This window comes from Ictalurus punctatus, chromosome 1 (assembly GCF_001660625.3).
Source record: "Ictalurus punctatus breed USDA103 chromosome 1, Coco_2.0, whole genome shotgun sequence".
Lineage (NCBI taxonomy): Eukaryota > Metazoa > Chordata > Actinopteri > Siluriformes > Ictaluridae > Ictalurus > Ictalurus punctatus.
In genome coordinates this window covers 28,618,615-28,632,342 of record NC_030416.2, presented here as the reverse complement: position 1 = coordinate 28,632,342, position 13,728 = coordinate 28,618,615, and the positions used below count along the sequence as shown (strand labels likewise).

The 13,728-nt window shown below is 41.8% G+C and overlaps 1 protein-coding gene across 2 annotated transcripts in view; it reads right to left on the bottom strand.

Moving 5' to 3' along the window:
* The window catches only part of reck (reversion-inducing-cysteine-rich protein with kazal motifs), an 80,481-nt gene that overhangs the window by 48,361 nt on the left and 18,392 nt on the right, over positions 1 to 13,728 (bottom strand). The window contains exon 2 of one of the 2 annotated variants that reach the window (XM_053683651.1): positions 9,363 to 9,703. The exons of the other annotated variant lie outside the window; for it this stretch is intronic. Coding sequence (XP_053539626.1) covers positions 9,363 to 9,498 — 136 coding nt within the window. The 5' untranslated portion in view covers positions 9,499 to 9,703. The remainder of the gene's footprint in view (positions 1 to 9,362; positions 9,704 to 13,728) is intronic. 2 annotated transcript variants of the gene reach the window in all.

The following is a 13,728-nucleotide window of genomic DNA, read 5'->3' as shown; positions in this document are numbered from 1 at the left end:
TTTTGGAATGCTGCTTTTGGAAATATTATGTTGCACCCTATATGTAAATCATAAATCATTACATAATCATTTTCAAATGTTGTTGAGTTGTTAAGTCTCAAGCAGACTTGTTTGTTGTTTCTGATGCCGTATGATACTCTCCAGACTGCAGAATCTCTCACCATCTTCAAAAAACAGCTAAAGACCCACCTCTTCCGTGAACACCTAACCAACCGACAAAAAAAAAAATTACTCTGGCACTTACACCTCTACTCTGCGCACTTTGCGTCTCTCAATTAACAGATCTTGTGCGATAGCACTACTTGTATTGTTCTCTGCTTGATATATCGCTTTGCTTGTATTTTCTCATTTGTAAGTCGCGTTGGATAAAAGCGTCTGCTAAATGAATAAATGTAAATGTAAATGTAAATATATATATATATATATATATATATATATATATATATATATATATATATATATAAAACACAACTACCATAGCTAAAAATAATAGTCAGTAGTAGTAGCCAGTGTGATGCTGAAATCACCCACAAGCAGGAAGTGGTATACCAGTGGTTAAGAAATTGGATTTCTTAATGGAAGGTTATTGGGAAGTTCAAATCTGCGCAATACTAAACTGCCATTGCTGGGCCCTTGCACAAGGCATTTAACCAACCAAGGCATCAACAGCTCAGTCGCTCTGGATAAGGGAGTCTGCCAAATGCTGTAAATGTGGCATCACATCACCATTAAATATCTTTGTAACATTTTTTAAAATGTTTCTTAAATAACTGCTGCATACTCACATAGAAATTTCTTAGTGAATCTTTAAAATGTTCTACTTTTTTACATAACTTTGAATTTTTTCCTCCTTTTCAATGTTAAATCATTTACGTTTGTGCAAGTAAATGTAAAGGTAAAAGTACCATTAAACTCAGTTTTTCACATCTACTAGAATTCTACTGGGGCAGTGGTGACTTGGATATTAAGGCTCTGGGTTACTGATCAGAAGGTCGGGGGTTCAAGACCCAGCACTGCCAAGCTGCCACTGTTGAAACCTTGAGCAAAGCCCTTAACCCTCTCTGCTCCAGGGGTGCTGTATCATGGTTGACCCTGCACTCTAACCCCAACTTCCTAACATGCTGGGGTATGCAAAGAACATTACAGCAAAGATCACTGTGCTGTAATGTATACGTGACCAATAAAGACTCATTATCATTACTCTTTTGCTGGTTGTTTATTAAAAAAACAACAACAAAAAAACCTGAGACATACTGGGACATACTTAACATTCCTGTTTAAGTGCCCTGTCACTGGAAACCTGAATCCTGACAGAAATCCATAGCTGAACATCTAAGTGAGTATAACTAGCCCTGTTTCCTGGATGGAAAGAATGTCATTCCTCTCTTCAGGTCTTGACTATAGAATATACTGGTGCATTCAGCAGCCCTAGCAGCGTGTCCTGCTGAAAAGGTGGCTTTATACATGTATCAAACGAAGCGTGTGTTGGCTTTTAGCTTCCTGGATTGGTAGCTGTAGTGCAATATTGGAGGAAAAAAAACCCCACTTTGAATATGTTAAATATTTAAATCCAGATTGCTATCTTATGAAACTGCAAATGGTTACTGAGGTAAACGATGTCTTTTGAAGGATCTGGTGCAGTCTGGCAGATATAAACTTCACTCACTTGCCTCGCAGCAAACTTTGGATAAAAACATCTTGCCTGATCGGCTAAATTTTGGGAACATTTTCATGTCCGTTGCTTGAACACAGAGCCAATAATAATGACCCAACAGAGCAGAATTATTCAGTGTCAATGTTTTGAAGTTGATGGGGGAAAAAACCCCACTAAAGTAACAAAAGTAAATATGAAACAGTTGTTTAGGCAGAAAACACACTCCAGAAATATTACAGCTTAGTCAGTGTTTTCTTCTACTCCCACTCTAAGCTCTAATTTTAAGTCATTAAAATAAATTGCATGAATTACAATAAAAAATGGTTTCTTTTTTTTCCATCGCAGAAAAAAAATGAAACCACTAACACGTACTGAAACGCAAGAAGCCCCTGTAAACAGACCTGCGGGTTTAACAGGTTTCACAGAAACACAGTGCATAGCAGGATCGAAAAGAGCGTGCTCTTTGTGTGTGGACGCAATGGTTTGTTTATAATAATCGCAACGGGGAGGTGAGGCTTCGAGGACCCTTTAAAAACATATTCTCATCTGTTTATGCTCTTCCAGAAAATATCATTATTATCAGACGGGTGCGCTTTCATCTCTCCCTAGTCTCGGCCGTCATCCATTTGTGTCTCATCCAAACCTGAGCCTTTCATCAGCGTGATTCGATCTGTTTCTTTTCTTTTGTCCGGTCTGTCTTTTACCTGTCTCCTGTCTCTTCTGACGGTGTAAGGAGTGTAGGCTATGACTGAGCTATGCTCAGCGTTAAGTGCAGGCTTGAGTGACATCGTGGGCTCAGGAGAGAGTCATAGGGGCCTGTGGCTGAGTGTCTGGATTGGTACTGGATTCTATCACAAAGGCTTATGAGTCTGAACCAGTCAGACGCCTCAGGAGTGAGAGAGTGCAGGATGCTTCACCTCTCGAGGTCCTGATAAAGAGACGGCTTTCTGTAATGAGCTAACACCAGTATGTCAGCATTCAATGTCAAAGGGTGAAGCTGGTGAACTTCAAATGATGAAATAATTAAACAAATATGAACACTAGCTGACATTTAGCCATTTGTAGACTTATTAAGAACCTGGTGCATGTCTTTCCATGACTCTGTACACTGCTAGGAGATGTAGAATGCTTTTGAGGAGGCTGTGAGACCAGCCAGTATGTGATATTGTAGTGTAGTGTTGTCAGCTCTAAGGTGTTGCCATGGACTACTTTAAAAGAACAACTATTTGTGTGCTAGTTCTGCATCATGTGGTACCCCAAAGTGTAATAATGGGAAGTCGTTCCATTTGGGAAGGGGGGGCTACGTCACAGCAGGTGAGCTTCAAGCTGTAGCGTTAAGTTGTTTTGCTTGTCTTTCCTCATTTGTAAGTCGCTTTGGATAAAAGCATCTGCTAAATGATTAAATGTAAATGTAGACACTAGAAAGGTTTACATTGGAATGGGTTACTTTCTGTGTTTAATCAGTCCATACAGGATTTTTCTGTCTGGCTTGGGGGGCGGGGGGGATTGTTTGGCCGAAAACACCTGATTTTGCTGCACTCCTTTTCAAAATTTGCAGAGTGATTTGCAGAGTTTTGTTTTTTTTGTTTTGCAGAAAATGACTTGAATTGGTGAAATTCCAATTGCACGAACCTGTTTTGCACGCTCTTTCCCAGTGAAGTTCGCTGGTAAATGAGACCTTTCAGTTGTACTCGTGTTCAACGCAAGTGAATCGAAGAGAGATTTGGCTGAATGTGCGTTGTGATGACGTCACGTGACGCGTCTTGGTCCAAATCTGCGGAAAATCTGTAGTAATTTTGAAAAATTGCAAGCACCGCAGAATATTGCGGCGTTTCCTTGATTTTTGCGTTAATTTCTGTGATCGCAGAATCCTGGAGGGACTGCTAAAATTATGTTACATACAGCAACTAATAAAAAACTTTCCTCGGGCCTATATCTTAACTAATACAGAAAAGCACAATTTTTTGCACCGAAGTGCTTGTGTCCGTACATACGCACACTCCAATTGCTACTGCAATGTGCTACCCAGACCGCAGCCAAGCAAACAGCGATTTTTACTAACTGTCTAATTATAATTGCAATTTTTAAACTTTGTCTTTTGTGCTTTTGGTTTATTTTCTCATCTGGCCTAAAACGATGCCACATTTTCAGTGGCATCCCAAGTAAATATAGTTAACTGATGTTAATTGTACACTTGTCTAATGTTAGCTATGTAAAACCTTGACAGATTTGATCATTCAAGCAGAAAAACCAGATAAATGACTAATCTGAGGGTGGAGGTGGGGCTTCCAGGGTGTCAGTTAATATCAGAGAGTTCACACCTGTGCAACGTGTCAATCATTCCAGATTCACATGTCGATTGGCTTGTGTGCCATTTTTATTGAGGGGGAAAAAAAGAAGCAGTGTATTTTTGGGTTACAAATCATAGCAGAGTGCTCAAATGTTAAGCGTTTCTATGCGAAATGTGTAAAGGTTGGCAGGTTTGCATCAGCGTTTAGTCTATTCACTCTCACGCCTATTATTTCTTTCTCACAACAGCTGTAAAAAAAAAAAAAAAATCATATTTGGCAACCTTATCAAACTGCAAAAAAACAGCAGTCGTGGCAGCGTTTTGATTTCAAATGATTTACCTGGTATTTGAATACAAGAAATCAAACTTTTAAATGATGCGAGATAGCAAAATATGCTCTCATCACAAAATATAGCTACTGTACTGAAATAAGTTCCAGGCATACCTTCTTAAAACATCGTTAGAGTAGTTTCTTGAAAAGGTTGGCCATTTGCAATCCAAATCCCACAAATATGCTCTTCCTGTGATGTCACGCTGTTCTATGTCTGGCTTTTCATGAATAGTGGAAGTTATTATCTCTGATGAAGGTCAGTGAAAACAGTTTTCTTCGATGGGTTGTCCAACTCGCTGAGCTGTTTTTTTTGACAAGACCGTTCAATTTGTGATAAACGCACATTCAAAGTGTGAAGTAGACACTTTCAGAAGAAGGCTCACGCTGCTCAGCTACCAAAGTCACAGACAGTGTGTGAACATTAGTGGAGAAACAGTCTGGAAAGAGTATTAATGCATTCTATACACTTTATAATGAGAGTTACAGTAGACCAGATTAAAATATTCTATTTAGGCCTGCCAGGAGAATGTGGACAGCCTGAACACAAAAAAGCACTCTCAAGATCCGTGTTTTGTATTTGTCTGCAAAAATTACAACACGTTTTTGGGCCACAGAAAAAAAGCTTGTAGATTATCTCCACAGTGTGGCTCACATGTGCTAGCACTTTGGGCTTACCCGCTACTGTGTCCCTGTTTTTGAAAGAAAAGTAATAATGCCACCCACAAGCCACATCAAAGGAATTCTCCTCTGTGACCCCCCCTAAATTCAGCCCCCTCCCTCTGTGACCCCCCTCCCCTCCACAAAGCCCTTCATGTAAACATCTAAATCGAGCCTCTTTTTCGACAAGCTGTAGGAAGCCCCCCTTTCCACCCCTCCCATTCCCAAAGCGTGTTTTTAGCAGTGGGAAGAGGGGGTCCAGCAGTGTTCAAGCGGTACAGGAAGAGAAGGGGGTGTAACACCCAGAAGCCTCTCGCATGTAGGGTGCATGTGAAAGTGTGTATTTGATGTCCAGAGAAGCAGGCATCTCTGGCAGAAATTAAAGCTAACTTAAAAGCGCAGCTCTCTGACAGGCCCGCCGAAGCCGATCAAAACCGAATGAGAACCAGACATGAAAACTGAAGGCAAAAAACAGGGGGCTGGGGAAGCTCAGGATGTGATGCTGTGGAACTCCAACACCGAGACACTTCCACAAGAAGCCATGAAGACTCTGGATTGCATTTGGGCTCAAAAATCTCAGCATGAGGAACAGCAGAAACACTGGCCCTTGACACGTCGGGCTCACGTGGTGGGTTCAATCCAGAGAGGAGGACCAAAAAAAAAAAAGAGCAGGGTCTCAGGGGGACATCTGTTCCTGGACTGTCTCTGTTGGAGCTTGCAAAACCCAGGCGCTTGCATTCCTTCACAGATTGTCTGGTCAAAGTGCCATGCCCTTAAGCAACACAAGGGGCAAATATCCCAGACATTAACAGAGCTCTGTGTGTAGGCATGTGACCAAAGATCAACATCTACTAGCAATACAATAGTATGAGCATTTACTGATATAAACGTTATTCACTATGTAAGCATCCAGCAGCAGAGTAGAGGGTTTTAGCTCAGAGAACCTTACAGAGGTTCTGATGTGAACTTCCAAACTCTAACTGTCGAGCAAATCTGTAGTACTGTGCATCAAACAAGTAAGGACTGGTTAAGCAGAGAAGTGCATAAGGTAGCATTGTGGTGATGATGAGACCCAAACTAAAACTAGCACAAGGAAGGAATTCTTATAAGCAGATATGAACACCTTTGAATGAAGACCCAGTGGTGTGTATTAAAAAATTAAAACCAATGTGAGACAAATTTCAGAGCAATATTGCCACAGATGATCCTACCATTTTACATTCATCTTGAGAAACTGCTTTATCCGGTTTAGAGTTCCAATCAATCTGGACCAGGACCACGGGCTGGTCGGAATACATCCTGGAAGGAACGTTAGTCCATTCCAGATAGGGCTGTAACCCTTGTTTGGCGTGAACAGTATAATTTGAATAATGTGTTCTATATAAATAAATACAAATAGAGATACGAATCTGATACAGATACTGAGCGCTACATCCTTAGTCTTAGTAACTGCCTGGTCAAGGGTACAAGTAGTCAACTAATTTCTTAACATTTAAGGACAAAGAACCAACCAAATTTGTTCGAAAATATCACATCCATGGGGGAAAAACTGCGCAAGTGAGATTATAAAATAGTCCAGCACACATCTCTAGTTGAGACCAATTATGAACTTGAGTGATGTATTTGAGTTTGACGAACTTTCAGGAGCAAAATCCACAGACCATGCTAACAGTGCTGGCATTTCTATCTATCTTTTCATTTATTTATATATTTATTCATTTATTTATTTATTTAAAGTGTTTTCTATGGTTTCTTGGGGCATAGTCATAGGGTTCATATGTAATACAAGCAAACATACAAATTATTTCTGGTTTAGGCCACACCTCGAATAGAGATATAGATATATGGAGCAGTTAATAGATACAGATAGCGTCATTGCATTACACCCCTAATCATAGAGTATCCAACAATGTAAACAACTTATCACATGTGGTACATCTATCCATTCACTATACTACACTGTTTTCAGGTATGATAGATGCTGGCTAACGGGACATACAGGAATATCTACACAAGTCCAAGCAAATGCTGATTTGGCAATGCTGAAAATACTTTAGCTAATAGCCTTGCTAAGATTCTTGTCAAGACTAATTACTTGCCAAAGAAAAGGGCTGGCACCTCAATAGTATTACCTCCAGTAGTTCTGAGGAGCAAGCGTTAGTCAAATCAGCTGTCGGTTCTGGCAAATAGCAAATATTATCTGAGGCTAGCTTGCCTTATTTGCTCTTAGGTTAGGATTTGCATAGCTGAAGCTGGCTCTTGCTTGCTGTAATTGGGAAATTTCTGCTTGAAGTACTTCTGCACTGTTAAGGGCAGCAGGGCAATCTGGCTTCTCTTTGTGGTCGCCGCCCTGCTCCTTTAACAAGCTGCCATTTTAATGACACAATTGAAGGTGCAGCAGAGCATTCAGGCCAAACTGCAGCTCCAGTTCTCTGCTCCATCCACCCGTCTGCATCCTTTTGTTCTGGCCCTGAGAGAAGGACGCTACACATTCAGCCCTGGCCATACAAATTACAGTTGCTCTAGGAGTTGATAAAAGCCTTTTTTTTTAAAAAATAAAAATATATAACAGTTAATTGTGCCTTTATTATTTCTGTTTCCTAATATTACTATCAGTTCAGAGCTTACTTTAAAGTATAAAAGGAGGGGGAGAATTCTTTAGCAAGCCAGAAAATGGCCTAATGTGTGTGTGTGTGTGTTTAAAATTCTTTATTAAGGTTACACAAAGGGCAGCTAAAAGTGCTCGTCAGAATGTTTAGTGTCAGGCGTCCTAGTGGCTGCTAATGAGGAGGAGGACAGCAACAAGGAACTTGTTACACTGGAATTTGTTATGTTATTGTTATGCAAATTTTGAATTTGTACATAAAAAAAAACCTGAACTGAAATGTCTGGCATTAAATGATGATGTATTTTAGTCATACTGTTTATATAACTGGCACCATTCAGAATATTTGCACAAGTGTAGTTACACTATATGGCCAAGAGTTAGGGTTAGTGTCACCTAACCCTATGTGACCACCTGACCAGCCACCAGTATGTGGACACCGGACCATTACACCCAGATGTGCTTGTTGAACATCCCATTCCAGATTTAGTCCTCCTTTTTGCTGTTATAATAACCTCCACTCTTCTAGGAGGGCTTTCCACTAGATTTTGGAGCATGGCTTTGGGGATTTGTGCTCATTCACTCACAACAGCATTAGTGAGGTCAGGCACTGGTGTTGGGTGAGGAGGTCTGAGGTGCAGCCAGTGTTGAGAACGCTGAGGTTGAGAACACTCGAGTTCTTCCACTCCAACCTTCACAAACCATGTCTCCATATAGCTCGCTTTGTGCACAGGGGCACTGCCATGCTTGCCACGCTTTGAACCTCTTAGTTCCAGTAAAGGGAAACTGTAATGCTACAGCATACAAAGTCATTCTAGACAAGTGTGTTCTTCCAAATTTGTGCCAACAGTTTCAGGAAGAACCACATATGGGTGCGAAGGTCAGGTGTCCACAAATCTTTTTGGCCACATAGTGTACCTTTAGACAATTAAAATTATTTGCCTCAAATTTGATTACAAATTTATTTTATGTATAATATTATAGTTAAACCAATGCTAAGCCATTTTTGCTGTGTAGTAACAGTACTGTAATGATACATCATCAAACAGGTATTTGCTTTTAGTGATCATTTTAAAGATATCATCAAACTTTAAACACGTTTAGTTTTTCTTTTCTTTGTCCTCTTCTAATTTGTATACAGTCTGCCTGTCTACACAAGGTCTACATGGCTCACGATATCTCTCAATACTAAAATGAAATACACTATTTAGATTAGGGGGGATGACTCGTTTATAAGAGTGAAGCATGTGGTAGACAAGGAGATCCTCTGAGACTGAGTATAGAGAACTGGGAGAGCTGGAAGATGGAGATGAGAGAGCCTTGTAGACAGATGTGAAGCCTCCAGAGGGAGCTCACACAGGGCTCACGTGAAAGAGAAGAGAGCAGGAAGGATAGGGGTCGAGAGAAAGAAATGGATTCAAACATGACTGGAACCTGTCTACCAAATGGTGTTAGTCAAATTCAGTCAAATAAATGCACAGGGATTCCATTAAGCATCTGGTATGTCTGGTGTCTTGGGTGTTTAGAGGGAAATTAGCTATAGGAACGAACTAAAGAATTCCTCAGAAATGACTATGTTTGTGAGACAGTTTTTATCCTTTACACTCTCCCTTTCCTTTTTCTCCGGGGTGTTACTCACTTCTTCCTTAAAAGTCATCAAGGGACATATCCACCCTTCAGGAAGCAGCTCATTTTGATCAGAAACAGAAAGCCTGTGGAATGTTAACAGCAATTGTTACTCTTTTGGCACCTATATTTTGCACCTGTTATATCGGACACTTCCACATTAAAACTGTGTACTGTTCGGTGCTACACTGTCACTTACTGTGCCTAATGTCCTGTTTTAATAGTATTGTACTGTCCTGTAGGGTGCACGGTGGCTTAGTGGTTAGCACGTTTGCCTCACACCTCCAGGGTCCATGGTTCGATTCCCACCGTGGTCCTGTGTGCGGAGTTTGCATGTTCTCCCCGTGCTGTGGGGGTTTCCTCCGGGTACTCCGGTTCCTTCTCCCAGTCCAAACACATGCATGGTTGTCTAAAGTGTCCGTAGTGTATGAATGGGTGTGTGTATGTGATTGCGTCCTGTGATGGACTGGCACCCTGTCCAGGGTGTACCCTGCCTTGTGCCTGATGCTTCCTGGGATAGGCTCCAGGTTCCCCGTGACCCTGAAAAGGAGTAAGCGGTTGAAGATGGATGGATATTATATCAAAGTCATTGAAGAATGTTTTTTTGTTTGTTTGTTTTTTTACAAAACACTATACAGTATGTGTTGCAATATTTAGTTTCTAAACAGCTGTGTTACACTTCAATGATTGCATTATAATATATACTCCCTGGTCACGTTAATAGGAACACCTGTAACCCTGTTTATTCATACAATTATACAGTCAGGCAGTCTCATGGTAACAGCATAATGGGGGAAATGTGATCTCAGTGACTCTGAGCATGGATGGTGTGGTTGTTGTTGTCAGACAGACTGGCTTGTGTATTTCAGAAACTGCTGATCTGGGATTTTCACGCACAACAATCCATAGAGTAGTGCGAAAAACAAAAAAGCATTCAATTCTGTGTGTGGGACTACCCTGTTGATGTAACAATCAACTCAAGCTCTTGACCTGTATCTGCATGATCCTATGCATTGTGCTGTAGCCATGTGATTGGCTGATTGGATAATTGCATGAATATGCATGGGTACAGTGGGTATGCACAATTAATTGAATATTGATCTCGATTGCGATTTTGACTGCCCACGATTACATGAATATGACTGATTGCGATATTGACGTTTAAAGTTCGTCCTCCGCTCATAGAAAACTCAAGCGCTTCCTAAACTTACAGCCAGTCACCACAGAGTGGTGCAGGGATGACGTCATTTTGTAAAGTTAAAACCTGGAAATGAGTTAGCATTTTAGGGAATTTTAGCGCTGCCAGCTTTGCTTCGGGTTTCAGAGCGAGCTGCGTGCTTTAGCATTTGCGCGAGGGGAAATCATGACACTAACATGTTGCAAAATGGGACTACAGATGTTGACAGGGGAATTAAACGTCACCACGCCGAACAGGAAAAGTCTTTGCAGATAAACTGGTTCAGGTATGCTGTGCACAATTCTCAAAAAAATCTGTATTATGGAAAATGTTTTTAAATCATGTTTGAAGAAGTTGTGGGAAGCTCGGTGATGGTGACGATGAAGTCGAGCGACCGTGGTGTAGTTTGTTTATAGCGTACGGTTAGCTATTTATTTCTGGCGAGTGTATTTAGGTTTCAAACTTTATAAAAGTTGTGTTCGTTTGTGAAAATTACTTTGATGGACAAAACGTGTTAGTATTGTAAACTTTTGTTGATCACAGGGCTTTTTTTTTTTTCCAGAGCTTTTCTTTTTTTTATTTTTTTGCACTAATTCAAAGGTCTATGTGAAAATCCTACTGGGTTTTTGTTGAGGGAACCAGTGTGATGCTAACTTCTGGGTTTCGGTACAAAATGATCTGCACCTCTCTGTTGGGTGATTTGTCTGCGTCTCTCCTCCTGTAAACACTGTTCTGCATTCACCTGAATTGTTTTCATTTGGTTGCATATTGTTATATTTGATATTTGCATATTTTCATTTGGTTGACGGCATTTTTATTTTTATTTGTCCTATATTTTGGGTACAATTTTATTTATATTTTGTTTCTACGAGATGATTCACTTTAAGGATCAATCTAATTTCATACAAAGATTTGTACATTAGCAGGAATGTAGCTGTCATGTTTTCTCCTTGAAGCAGCGTGCTCTAAGCGTGAATGCGCGAGCACCTGCTTTTCCATTGTTGACAGTAGTGACATCTGGACACGTGTGTTTTGTTTATGTTTCTGTCATGTCTCCTCCCTGTTCTGTCATTGGCTGGGATTTCACGTGTGTCTGTATTGCCCTCAGCTGCTAACAGTTTAGACGCTGATCATGTCCACATATATACCACGCGTCTCCCAGCAGATTATCGTAGAGTTAAATTAGTTCGTATAGTAGTCATAAGCTGCGTTTACATGGACAACAATAATCCACTCTTAATCCGATTAAGACCATACTCTAATTAAGAAACTACCATGTAAACAGCAATTTTTACTTACCTTAATCTAATTAAGGTCATAATCGAAGTAAACAATAATCTAATTAAGACAGGTGGAGTACTCCTGTTTTAGTCGCATTATGGACGTGTAGTAGTGACATGTAAACACCTTAATCACATTATGAACATCGTGTGGGAGTTTTCACCGCATTTTGCGACAGGACACGATCACACATGGCAGTTTTACGTTTTACAGCGAACAAGAGAGTTCGGCTGTGTCCCAAATCGCATACTTTCCTACTATAGGCCTGTAGTGTGGGAAAATATATGTATCTCGGCTACTATATAGACGGTAACTACGTGATTTGGGACACACCCACCGCTTCAAGCAGTTGTCTATTAGCACGTATAGCATGACAAATAATTAACAGCACTTAAAGCGTTCGTCAAAAAAATAAATAAAAACACCCAAAACTGTATACGGTACCATAACGAAGACGAACTGTATGTTGATACGTGAAATTCTGGAGGGACGTCGGACGGCGTGGCGCGGTGACGTAATGACGCGGACTGTTAATCTATTTATGTTCTAAAACATGTAAAATGGGAACATGACAGGAGTATTCTAAAAGCGACTCATGTAAACACCTTAATCACATTATTATCTTACTCAGAGTAAGGTCAATAATTAGATTACTACTGTCCATGTGAACGTAGTCATTGTCACGTTCCATGTTTAGAGTTAGTTCACGCTGGATTATCTGCTCCCAGTTCCTTGTCATAGTTCATGTTTCTTGTTTTGTTTATCGACCCTGTTTTCCGTGACCCCGACCTTGATTCATGTTTAACCCTGTGTATGCCGGTTTGCCGATTGCCTGACCTTCACCTGTTTTGGATTACGTTTATGGATCACGTTTTGGATTTGTCTGCCTGTCTCTCTTTTAAAATAAACAACTGTTCATACTGCACTTGCATCCGTCCTATCTCCGCTCCGTCACGATACGTGACAGAATCCTCCGCCACAACATGGATGCAGCACGAGGACGAGAGAGAGAAGTCACACTACAGAAACCAGGGAAGTAGTAGGACAATACCTCATCGGGGAACGCTCGGATTACTGGCTGCGTTTTTTGTCCGTGCAATTTCCCCAAAGGTACGACGTTGAACCTCCGCCAGAGACAGCGGGATTGGGGAGCTACCCGCTGGAGTTTCTGTTTAGCTGCCAGGTATATTTTTGCAGCCTGGCATATCCCAAGCCTTCTAAGAGACAGTGGATCGGGTTGCTGGTGTCCAGGTTTTGCGGTCCGGCCCATGACTGGGCGGAACTGCTGGTGAGTGCTGGGTCACCAAGCCCTCCATGATGTGACTCAGTTTGCGGAACTTTTTATGGAGGAGTTCACGCAGCCCGGACAACTTCATGGTTTGGGTTTACTGGGGTGGAGAGTCAATGGACAGCCCCAGGCTGACCCGCCATTCAACCTCTATTATGAGGGAATTGACAGGGCAGTCACCAGTGATCCACTTCATGTTCCGGCCAACGCAGGGAAGAATTCTGCGCGATGTTTTACTGAGGGCTGCGGGAGAGGGACTCGGCTTCAATGTCCCACCTGCAAGAAGCTGGGCCTCCAGGAAGCATTTTTCTGCTCCAAAGAATGCTTCAAGAGCAGCTGGCATCAGCACAAACATCTACACCGAAAAGCCCCTATAACACTACAGCCAGAAGTCAACGTAGCAACCTCAGAATCAGAGTGCGAACCTGAGACCCACGAGGAGGTCTCACCCGCCGAGCTCCAACCAGAAGTCCACATGGCTGCCTCAGAGTTCCAGCACGAGACCTATGAGGAGGTGTCAGCGCCAGATCTACAGCCTGGGGTTAACCTGGCGACCTCAGAGTTTGAACCTGAGACCTACGAGGAGAGCTCCACTCCAGAGCTGCAGTCTCCCTGCTCAGCTGTGGATGCCGCTCAGCCTCCCTGTTCAGCTGTGGACGTTTCTCAGTCTCCCTGCTCAGCTGTGGACGTCGCTCAGCCTTCCTGCTCAGCTGTGGACGCCGCTCAGCCTCCCTGCTCGGCTGAGGTCGTCGCTCAGCCTCCCTGCTCGGCTGAGGTCGTCGCTCAGCCTCCCTGCTCCATCGAACGAAGCATCGTTCC